The sequence below is a fragment of the Urocitellus parryii genome, chromosome 11 (genome assembly GCF_045843805.1).
Source record: "Urocitellus parryii isolate mUroPar1 chromosome 11, mUroPar1.hap1, whole genome shotgun sequence".
In the NCBI taxonomy this organism is placed as follows: domain Eukaryota; kingdom Metazoa; phylum Chordata; class Mammalia; order Rodentia; family Sciuridae; genus Urocitellus; species Urocitellus parryii.
The window spans coordinates 16,636,439-16,648,900 of NC_135541.1; the positions used below are offsets into that span (position 1 = coordinate 16,636,439).

The 12,462-nt window shown below is 36.4% G+C and overlaps 1 protein-coding gene across 3 annotated transcripts in view; it reads right to left on the reverse strand.

The window, feature by feature from the left end:
• Eya3 (EYA transcriptional coactivator and phosphatase 3) overlaps positions 1-12,462 on the reverse strand; it is a 101,490-nt gene that overhangs the window by 47,175 nt on the left and 41,853 nt on the right. For all 3 annotated transcript variants that reach the window (XM_026391642.2, XM_026391640.2, XM_026391641.2), the window contains exons 4-6: positions 11,481-11,560; positions 9,128-9,194; positions 5,255-5,391 (exon numbers count right to left, since the gene is read on the reverse strand). In XM_026391642.2, coding sequence (XP_026247427.1) covers positions 5,255-5,391; positions 9,128-9,194; positions 11,481-11,560 — 284 coding nt within the window. The remainder of the gene's footprint in view (positions 1-5,254; positions 5,392-9,127; positions 9,195-11,480; positions 11,561-12,462) is intronic.

Here is a 12,462-nt window from a genome sequence, read left to right on the forward strand (position 1 = left end):
CATGCCCAGTGAAGATATCATTTTAAAAACATGTATGATGTGAAATGCCAATTATCAGTAAAGAAAACAAAAAGGAGATACAGAGACAAGATGCGGAGGCAGGAAAGAAAGATGGCAGAATGGCAGACAGGACAAGATGCCAAGCTTTATTTATATAAATAGGTTACTTTAGGCCATTGGCATCATTAGCACATATTGTTCATTGTATTACTGGGCAGGTTACAGACTTAGCAACATTATACAGTTTATTCATCAGTTACATACTAAGTTGCAATATGCAACCTCTGTGTAGCTCTCAAGAAAGTCCACTGTATAAAGTTACTGTTAGCAGGTTTAGGCTCAGTGAAATAATGTGGTTGTCTAACAAGAGAGTTCCTTTATTCCCAGGAGCTGTGTGCCTGAAATCAAGGTCAAGGCTGATAAGACTCTAACACACAGTTTCCTCATGAAGGACAGTGAGTGTACAGCAGCCAGACATTTCTGTGTCTTTGCACAGAAACTTCCTAGCCACCAAGCATGCCACATTCATGAAGCTATCAGAGACCTCAATCCCAACCACAGAACCCCTACAAATATCAGTGCCTTAATTCTTGGTGGTTATGTATCACACTTTTGGTAAGCAAATTACAATTTAAATGTCACAATTTCCAGATATATTGTAATCAATGTAATATCTTTTCTAAGTAGGTTTTGACCATGAGGTATTAATTTGTGAACATACTGTTATAGTATCAAGTGAGAATACTTTTATTATTTAGTATGTGACTTAAATTTTATTTACCTATATTCAAACTGTACAATATTTATAAACTGGTCTCTCTTATAAGGGCACATGCATTTCTGGTCAGAAACACAATTAGATATTTAATATAAAATTATTTTATAAGAAACAGTTAAATAAAAGACAATAAAAATACTGCCTCCAATATCACTGTAGTCCTGTACTTCACACATGTATGTATCTTTCATTAAAGGCACCTTGCACAGAATTCCAGTTAATAGGTAACATGTCCAAATAAATGGTCTGACAATATAGAACTACTGCTTACAACAAATGAGAAAAACAAACTCTGGTTTCTTGACTCTTTTTTTTTGTCTACCAGCAACTGAACTCAGAAGCACTCAACCACTAAGCCATATCCCCAGCCCTATTTTATATTTTATTTAGAGACAGGGCCTCACTGAGTTGCTTAGCACCTTACTTTTGCTGAGACTGGCTTTGAATTCTTGATCCTCCTGCCTCAGCCTCCTGAGCTGCTGGGATTCAGGTGTGTACCACCATGCCCAGCAGGTATCTTGACTCTTGGTACACTGTGCCAGGAGTATGACTAGAAAGCTTTTTGAGCTCTTTCAGGCTTTGGTGCACCAACAGCTGCTTAGAGAGACTATAGAAAAAGTAAATCTATACCTGAGTGTTAGTCTCCTGATGCCCCAGGGTGGGGGCCTTATCATAAATTCTACCACCCTAATCTGATCACTCAGTTTATAGTATATATCAGAGTCATAGCTCTTTAGAAATTAGTTTAATTAGGAAATGAAGGACACACATGCTAGGAAAAAAAATGTAAGACTATATTGGTTTGCTGATTCAATAACTAATTTGGCTGAACTATTTTATATACACTAATAGTGTAAGCTGAGTACTACTCCTGATTACAAAAGAAGTATCACAAAAAATATTACTAAGTGAAATGTAATGAACCATCCTTAAACATATCTCCAAATATTCCAACTCACATTAATTTTTTTTAAAGTAAATCAGAAGAGTGTCAACTAAGAACATATTGTATATAACCCTTAGAAATAAATCCTTTTTTTCACATAAAATTCTTCAGATCACTAGGAATTAAGACTTTTTCTATTCGACCATCCCATCCAACTCCTATAATAGTTCAGAAAAGAAAACGATCGGCATTCCTCATTTTTAAAAAATATTTATTTTTTAGTTTTTAGTGGACATAATGTCTTTATTTAAATTTATGCAGTGTTGAGGATCGGACCCAGTGCCTCATGCATACCAGGCAAGCACTCTACCACTAAGCCACAATCCCAGCCCATTCCTCATTTTTTAAAGATTATTTCTAAAAAAACCTTCCTAAAATTTCTTCTATTCGTTTCTCCTTTTTTTGAGAGGAAAAAACTTTTTAATTTCAGACATGATTCTGATACCATCTTTTTGATACAGTTGTGAATTTATAAGTCCCTCTGGAATTAAACAGATGTAGGTTCAATTTTTATCCTGGGCATTTACTAATTGTATGACTTCGGGCTAGTGATTTAACCAAATCTTAGTTTCCCTACCTATCAAAAGTGAAAACGTTACCACTTACCGCTTAGGACTATTCTGAGGACTAAATGAGAATATGGCGTAAAATTGCTTGACAAAGTAAGTACTCAAAAAATAGATTATTATAAGAGGTTTTTCTCAAAGTCCTATTTATATCTGAAATAAAATAACAGACTAGCTAATCTTAAAATAGGCAGTATCAAAATCTTATTTTCAAAAGAAATGTTTTCTTTCTTTTAAGTGAACAAACTGCCAAAATGCATGTATTAAAACCCAAGAAGGGGCTGGGGATGTGGCTCAAGTGGTAGTGCGCTCGCCTGGCATGCGTGCAGCCCGGGTTCGATCCTTAGCACCACATACAAACAAAGATGTTGTGTCTGCCGAAAACTAAAAAATAAATATTAAAAACTTCTCTCTTAAAAATAAATAAATAAATAGAACCCAAGAAAATGTCTTTTAATGATACAGTAACTTTCAAAAGTACTACAAACATCTCTTTTTTAAAAAAATATTTTTTAGCTGTAATTAGACACGATACATACATACATTTATTTATTTATTTGTTTGTTTTTATGTGGTGCTGAGAATTGAACCCAGCGCCTTGCACGTGCTAGGCAAGCACTATACCTCTGAGCCACAACCCCAGTCCCATACAAACACCTATTATACACAGCTCCGGAAAAAAAAAAATCTGAGAATATGCTACATCCATCGTTATGTTACCTCAACCTAAATATCTCTTCCCCAGTCAGTGTCACAAAAACAAATCAAGAGAGCCTTAATTATCAAATTTTTTCTACAACATAAACAACGTTTCGATGTTTTGTCCAAGATTTTTTTTTTTTGTAGTTGTAGATGGACAGAATGCTTTTATTTATTTTTATGTGGTGCTAAGGATGGAAGCCAATGCCTCACAGGTGCTAGGCAAAGCGCTCTGCCATTGAGATGTCCCCAGCCCTCCTCTACGTTTTTAACAGAATTTTATAAATATATATAATTTAGAAATAAATGATCATAATAGATATAATACCTAGGATCTTTATGCACATGGTATTATGTTACCCATTCCATAAACTGAATTCAGAGATAATGGGAATCTTATTTCATATACAACAGCAGGAATCATTAACTGTTCAAAAATGTTGTAAATGATTTGGACTTGCTAATAATAAATTCAAATCAAAATAGAGGGTAAAAAATGTGAAAATAATTACTTTATAATTATTAGCTGTCCAAAAATTAGCTTTAATATACACAAATAAAAATAATCACAAAAATATTCTCAGAGGGTTTCTTTCCAAAAGGAAAGAGTCTTGGCTGGTTAAATATATGACTAAGAAGCTGGGAACAGAGGCATACTCCTGATATCCCAAGGACTTGGGAGGCTGAGGCAGGAGGATTGCAAGTTTGAAAACAGCCTCAGGAACTTAGTGATGCCCTAAGCAACTTAGCAAGACCCTGTCTTAAAATAACAAATTTTTTAAAGGGCTGGGGATATTGCTTAGTTGTTAAGTACCCCTGGATTTAATTACTGGCGCGCACGCACGCGCACACACACACACACACACACACACACACACGCAAAAAAAAAAAACAAACAATCACTCACTGACATAACATAAAAGACTATCCAAATAGGCCAGGAAAGATAACAATGTAGAAATCAAAGGCAGGCAACAGTTAACACATCCAGAATCTATGTGGTGATTTTTGGAAATTTTTCTAATTCCCAGCTTGTTTAAATAAAGTCTACAAAGACATAATTTTATTAACATATTACATTTTTAAATTTTTCTCTCAATTTTCTGACACCAGTGCTAGAAAAACAGACAAGGGGCAATAAAGCACACTGCATATAGCTATCAATTTACACACACACACACACACACACACACACACACACACAGAGAGAAAAATCAGCATAGAAATTAGGTGCCCAAAAATCCTCAAATTAACGTCTGATAAATCACTCTGATTTTCAGTTCATGTCCAAGATACCTAAAACTAATTAAAATAATTCCCTATGCACATTGTAAGGTTACAGAAAATTGGAGATTTTCTCCTTTTAAGATGACTTTTGGGGGGCTGGGGATGTGGCTCAAGTGGTAGTGCGCTCGCCTGGCATGCATGCGGCCCAGGTTCGATCCTCAGCACCACATACAAAGAAAGATGTTGTGTCTGCCGAAAACTAAAAAATAAATAAATATTAAAATTCTCTCTTTCTCTCTCTGACTTTTGGTTTAGCAGGACATTTGAACAGTTTGGGGCCAGGGTGAGCATAGGCAGGAAAGAGAGAAATTGGCCAAAACCAAAAAGCAAAACCCCACAAACCATAGAGTATTTTACGAGGCATATTTTATCTGGACATTAAGACTACTGAATTTTAGCTGGGAGCAGTAGCGAACACCTGTAATCCCAGTGGCTTGGGAGGCTGAGGCAGGACAATTGAGAGTTCAAAGCCAGCCTCAGGAAAATTGAGGTGCTAAGCAACTCAGTGAGACCCCGTCTCTAAATAAAATACAAAATAGGGCAGGGGATGTGGCTCAGTTGTCGAGTGTCCCAGTACTAAATAACATAAAAAAAAAAAAAAAATCCAGACTACCTGGTTTGGGCAGAAAATTGGCCATTTCAAACTATACTTATGCTTACCTAACATTGGTACCATGCTATATATAAAGTAAGTTAAATCAACAGTAATTCTTCAAAGAGCTTTTCAAACACTTTAAAGATTTTTAAGCTTCAGAATCAAAACTTTGGAAGTAGCTAAATTTTTGTGAGTGAACAAATGAGTACTGGAAAACAATTTTATATTACATGCATTACACATCCTGTATACCCAAGTTCTGAATAAGAACTCTGTAAAAGATGACACGTCTTTCAGCTTCCTGATTAGCCATGCTTGCTTTTTGAAGCTTCTGGAGTATAAAATCAACATTTGTAGAAATTGCTTACAATAGAATGCCTTACCAAAAGGAGGTAGTCCATATGTTTGTGTTGCCTGAGGATAGACAGCATAGGGTTGAGACTGCTGTAGTGTCTGGTACTGAGTCTGCCCAGGGTAAGCAGTTTCCGAAACAGGAACCGACAGAATATGTGCATAAGGTCTGGAAAAAATCAAGAAAACAAAAACTTTCATGAAAAATTCAAGAAAACAAAAAATCTGACTTATTTTAGTAATAAAAAATAGATAAAATAGTTAATAACACTAAAGTTAAAAAATCAGAAATGAGACAGCTTATCTGCCAAATAAAAATGGCTCTTATGGTCAGAAAGCTGAATGCTTTTTTCTTTTTCAGGTTCCACTACATCCACCTAAGGAAAAATTTTATGGAAAACTTAATACTTTCAAACATCCTTCCAAGTTCCAATTATTCTCCTACAAACATCCATGATGTAGTACATAAAAGGCACTACGTGAGGCGAGCGAAGCACAAGAACTAAAAATATTTATGCCCTTATTTATGTCTTCATACAGAATAAAATCCTAAAATAATAGAAAACTAGATAGGAAAGAAGTGGCAATTGGATCTCATTCTCCACCCAATTCCTTGGGCCAAACTAAAGTTTTGAGAAGGAAAATTGGACTTGGAGAAGAGGATGAGGCTGATTGAGAAAAGGCAAACGAGGGGGGCTGGGGTTGGGGTTTAGTGATAGTCCACTTGCCTGGCATGTGTGAGGCACTGGTTTGATTCTCAGCACCACATATAAATAAAGAAAATAAAGGTCTATCAACAACTAAAAAGAAAGAAAAGGCAAATGACCACATCAGAAAACAAAGGGTAGGGGTGAACTCTAATATTCTCATATCAAGCTTATAAAATAAGAGCCAGGTTAACTAATAACATCTGGGAAATCTCAGATAAGACTTTATCTCCCCACTGATATTTAAGTAAGAGCAATACCATCACTAGTTGGTGGCAACCAATCAGGAATCCTTAAGGATTTGAATTCAGCAGGTAAGTCCCTGGGACTTCATACACTGGCTAGCTGACCTGGTCATTTCATCCATGCAATTACACTGAATGTTTGAGTATCAGTTACTCTATTTGGTATATTATGATGTACTTCCAATGCAAGGAAAAAATGCTATTTGTATTATTACTGTATTATTTATGTAATAAAAACAAAATAAGGGTGGAAGGTATATGTTGTAGCAGGGGAAAAGATTTTTTTGCAACTTTGGAGGTAAAGGACAATTAAGGGAAGGCCACAAAGAAATGGTATGTGAGCTGAGCAGATAGCATGTACACAAACAGGAGAGAAAGGGTGTTCTAAAAAAACATTTTCTGGGGCTGGAGATGTGGCTCAAGCGGTAGCGCGCTTGCCTGGCATGCGTGTGGCCCGGGTTCGATCCTCAGCACCACATACAAACAAAGACGTTGTGTCCGCCGAAAACTAAAAAATAAACATTAAAAAAATTCTCTCTCTCTCTCTCCTCACACTCTCTCTTAAAAAAATTTTTTAAAAATTAAAAAAAAAATTTTTCTAAGGATGTTTCTAAAAAGAAACAGTATTCTAGAAGGAAAAAAGCCCTGGTACAGAGGAAGGAAAGCAAGGGTTTCAGTCTCTAAGGAACAAATACTATATTATTAAGGGGCAAGTATACTGAGAAGAAAAGTAACGAGCAAAAGACAGAAAGATTGGGGCTGGAGTTGTGGCTCATTGGTGGTGCGCTCACCTAGCACGTGCAAGACCCTGGGTTCGATCCTCAGTACCACATAAAAAATAAATACATAAAAAAATAAAGGTATTGTGTCCAACTACAAGTAAAAAATAAATATTAAAAAATAAAAAAGACAGAAAAATAAAGCAAAGCCCCTGGTTAAAAGAGTTCAGACACATCTGAAACAACTGGGAGGCACTAAATTGCTGAGCAAAGGAGGACAAGGTCAAAGCTATTCTTTAATAGTGGTTAATTTGACATTGTTTTCTAAAATGAATTAGAAGGAGGTAAAGCTGCAATGGAGGTCCAGTTAAAACCACAATACAATGTTTCTGATATGTAGTAAGGAGATCTGAATTAAGATAGAAAGCACAGCTAATAAAATGAATGTAGCAGGTATGCAAATACTTTGTTTGGCATATGTAACATATTCATGACTCAGTGGACCCTAACAGACTGTATTCATAGCTAGATCTGAGCTCAGGAAACAGTTCAGGTAACAGTTGCTATTCAAGTCATATGGGAACAGTCTCAAGTATTAGTGACCTTGGATGGATTCATTTTCAGAGATAAGAAAGATCACAGGGGGCTGGGGTTATAGCTCAGTGGTAGAACGCTTGCCTTGCACATGTGAGGCACTGGATTCAATCCTCAGCACAACATAAAAATAAATAAAATAAATAAAGATACTGTGTCCATCTTAAAAAAAAAATTGAAAGATCACAATTTTTTATCCTTTTTCATGTGTCTGCAGATCTCAAAATTTATCCTTTTTCATGTGTCTGCAGATCTCAAAGCTCAAATGTGTTTTTATATTTATTATCTAATTTCTTCATAATAACCCCACAGAATAGGTTTAATCATCTCACAGAGAAAACCACATGAAAATGACTAGGCAAGGCCATTAGTGTTAATATCAGATTAGAAACAAAAAACTGAATGAGTTGACTTTTTAATTAGTTTATTTTTAATACAAAATTCAAAAGGAAAAATGGGCACAACTAGAAAAAAATGCCAATTTCTTTTTACAACTCTCACAGGGGCACCTCTCACCATTTCTTTATGTCTCCTATGTTTGTAATGCATAAGGATATACCCTGGCTTAATAAGCATACTTATACTTGTCTATGCATGCATAGGTCTATCTCTTCACTAACTCACAATTGGTAATTTGGTATATATACTGTTCTGCACCTACCCATCTTGAGATGATTAACCTGGTTGGTCTTAACGCTGACCTTACCTTACCTCTAGTGACTTCAATCCACCAAATCTATCTAACTTTAAGCCCAATTCTACTCTGAGGACATTCCTCAAACAAGGAAATGAAATGAACAGAGATTAAGCCGAGAAGTCCCAAACCGGGGCCATCTTGAGCAGATTTTTTAATTTCTGGATTAAGGTAGAGGAAAGAGAAGGATCACAGATCAATCAGTAGTATGTTTTGATCACTAACAGTATTTTCTTTTTTTTTTTTTTGGTGGTGTTGGGGATTGAACCCAGAGCCTTGTGCATGTGAAGCAAGCACTCTACCAACTGAGCTATATCCCCAGCCAACTAACAGTATTTTCCATTTTCAGTGTCTACTCATTTACAGTGGGTTCCTGTGTAACAGTAATCTATTCCACGCAACTATCTACCTTTTAAAAGGATGTTGTAGCCAGGCATGATGGCACATGCCTGTAATCCCAGTGGCTCAAGAGGCTGAGGAGGAGGATCCCAAGTTCAAAGCCAGCCTCAGCAACCTAGTGAGGCCCTAAGCAAGTCAGAGAGACCCTATCTCTAAATAATATACAAAAAAGGGTGGGGATGCAGCTCAGTGGTTAAGTGCCCCTGGGTTCAATCCCTGGATTAAAAAAAAAAGATGTTAGTTAGGTACAGCAGTGTGTGCTTATAATCCTAGCTACTCAAGAGGTTCACACAGGAGGATCACAACTCCAAGGCCAGCATGGGCAACTTAGAGAGACTCTATCTCAAGACCCTATCTCAAAAAATAAAAGGGGGGCTGGGATGTAGCTCAGTGGTAGAGTGCCCCTAAGCTCAATCTCTACTACCACACACACACACAAAAAAAGGTTTACATAGATTATATTTAGAGGAAACAGAAATAGGAATAAAGACAGAGCATGAGAAGTGAAAAGGTATACATATATTTCAAAAATAATCATTCAACTTACTTTGCAGAATACATTTGTGAGGTATAATCATTGGATGAGCGAGGGATGTAATCGGTGCATGTCATAACTGAAAAAAAGATAATATCACCAGGCAAAAAAGTTAGAACATTTCAAAAATGAAATGGAAAAACTGCACACTCCACTGCATAGTTGTTCAAACTAAATTAACAGAACAGTTTGGATATCACAAAGTTTGAAAGACTGTAGCAGAAAAATGCCACTTTTGTGTTTATAGACCTGTTTGTAGACTTTCAGAGACAATGAAAGAATTGAGAATGTGGGGTGACAGGGGTATGGAAAAGAGCCAAAGGCTGGTTCCAACTGATCTATATCTTTACCCATCAATGATCTAAACCACAGATAAAATAACCCTCTAAGATCTCAGCTGTGCTCAGGAAAACTTAAAAAGCAAGTTTGTATCCGGGAAATCACATTATGCTTCTTCAGCTTATTCATTCTCTGGGTGCTTATTCTATTCTTAGTAAAAGACCATAAGAATGATCTCCAAATCTTTGGGGGAAGTAACCAATTTTATTAGAAAATTGTTGTTACTATTGTATATAAAGAATGGTAAAATAGATGCAAGTACAGTACTGTTTTTTTGTTTTTTTTAATGTGCATAGTAAAGGCTTTGTTTACATTTGGCAAAGTAGAGACAGACTTAAGAAACTGATGAGATATTCTGATAAACTGTCAGGTATAAGTGACTTTATCAGGTGTTATCTCTTGACCCCCATGATTTTACATTGAAAAAGCTGCTGTGAAGCTATGACCCTTATGATTACATCTGAGATAAATGTTGTAAATATTTGATTCAAATTTGATAGGTAGCTATATGCCATTCATTAGGCACTATTTCAGTTCACATTGTAGGCAGTTACATTGCAAAATGCTTTCATCAGACTCCTGAACTATTCAAGAACTTCCTTCAACAACAATAAAAGAAGCTATTCTATTGTCAACAGGGACTGGAACCAACTAAGTCTGTATCTAGCTAGGTTCACTGAAAGAGTACCTGAACCCAAAAGGAAACCCCAGTCAAGAACAGAAAAGGGACCAATTCTTGCCCAAGGGCTAGGGCTGTAGTTCAGTGGCAGAGCGCTTTCCTAGCGTGTATGAGGCACTGGATTTGATCCTGAGCACCACATAAAAATAAATAAAATAAAGGTATTGTGTCCAACTACAACTAAAGTATTTTTTTTAAAAAGAGTAAGGCAATCAATACCTGTGAGCTTATTAGACCCTCTGAATAATAATACCTCTGAAAGTAAGCCTAGAATTCTGTTACAAACAAGCATTTCAGAATGATTCTTATGTCTTATGCTAACAGTTTAAGAACCAATGAAATAAAATCAGCTTTGAAGAAATAACATATAGAACTCAAGATAAAAAATTTTTAAAGCCATGCCTTTTTTTTTTAAAAGAAAGTATATAAGGTTAACTGTCTTAAGAGATATTTCCAAAACTAGTGCCTTTTACAAAAATGTCTGACACAAATTTATTCTTTTTTAAGTATGTGATAAAATATGGAAAAGCATAGCTATTTAATTTCAGGAAGGAGTACTTGTCCTGGGGAGAAAAATTTAGCGGAGTAAGTGAGTTTGCTAGACAAAGCTATGTCTCTATAAGAAAAACACAGAACACTAGTGGGTGCAGTGGCACATGCCTGTAATCCCAGAGGCTCAGAAGGCTGGGGCAGGAAGATCATGAGTTCAAAGCCAGCCTCAGCAATTTGGTGAGGTCCTAAGCAACTCAGTGAGACCCTGTCTCTAAATAAAATATAAAAAAGAGTTGGGGATATGGCTCAGTGGTTAAACATTCCTGGGTTTAATAATAATAATAATAATAAAAAAAACAGAACACTATACATTTTGGGGGCGGTATCTAATACATAAATATAATCAGGAGAGTGAAAATTGGTACATAGAGGGTTTATCTTATTAAGCTGGATCTTCCTCAGGGACCATTTATTTTCCTGAGTAAGACTGATAGGTAGGATCACTTGCTTTTATTAGAAAGGCAGAAAAATACGAAGTCTTCCAGAGGAGCCATCAGGGGTAGGCCCACAAACTTTTCTGATTTGGGGCAAAGCACTATTACTTTTAGAATGTCCAACCTCAAAACAAAACAAAACAAAAGTCACTGAATATGACTGCTTGGGTAGGAAGATTCCATGTGATTTTTTCAGCTGGCATGTTAATAAAGTTTATAGGAGAGCACAAGTATGCACACACAAAGACTAGGAGAACCTTCTGGATATTCTAGAATAATCCAGCAATTAGAAAAAACCAATTATACAAGAAGAGCATTACTTGGTTATAGGAATGCCTCTTCCATCATGCATAGTACTTACTTTCCTCTGACATGGTAAGGTTTGAAGCAAGGCTCGATGTTTCAGGTTTCTGGTCACTGACATCCGGGCTGCTTACTTGACTGGGAGAATCAAAATGAATACATTAGCCCTTGGTTGGTTTGCTGCATTGCTAAAAGTGATGAGATTAAACTCATTTCCTCCTAGGCCATACAAGCAAGAAACAAGGCAAATCTTCATGATATCCTTATTTGTGGTTTATAGCAACTACATGAAAAGAGCTAGGGCCAGGGCTAGTACCCTCAGTATCCTACAGTTCTTTCTCATGGTCCTAGACACCTTAAGGGGGGAAAAAATTACACACACACACACACACACACACACACACATTTATCTATTTGGTACTGGGGATTAAACCCAGAGGTGCTTAACCATTGAGCCACATCCTCAGTCCTTTTATATATTTTATTAGAGACAGGATCTCACTGAGTTGTTAAATGCCTCACTAAGTTGCTGAGGCTGGCTTTGAACTTGCGATCCTCCTGCCTCAGCCTCCTGAGCCACTGGGGTTTACAGGTGTGCACCATCACGACTGGCTACATACATTTATTTTTTGTGTGTGTATGTATATGTGTATGTGTTTCTATTTGTTGTTACAACTAGGACCAGGCACCTTTTTTTTTTTTTTTTTGCAGTGTCTGGTCCTCACACATGCTAGGCAAGTGCTCTACCACTGAGCTTCATGTTCTAAGCATTTTTTTAAAAAACATGTAGGAAAACAAAGAGAATTTTTAAAAATATATATATATATATTTACTTGTAGATGGGACACAATATCTTTATTTGTTTATTTATTTATTTATTTGGTGCTAAAGATACAACCCAGTGCCTCACATGTGCTAGGCAAGTGCTCTCCCACTGAGCCAAAACTCCAGCCCCAAATTAAGAGAAATTCTAAAAGGTAAATCAATGTGAGCTGGGAGGATATGTCATTATGTTAGATACTGTGATGCTGGGAAGAGCC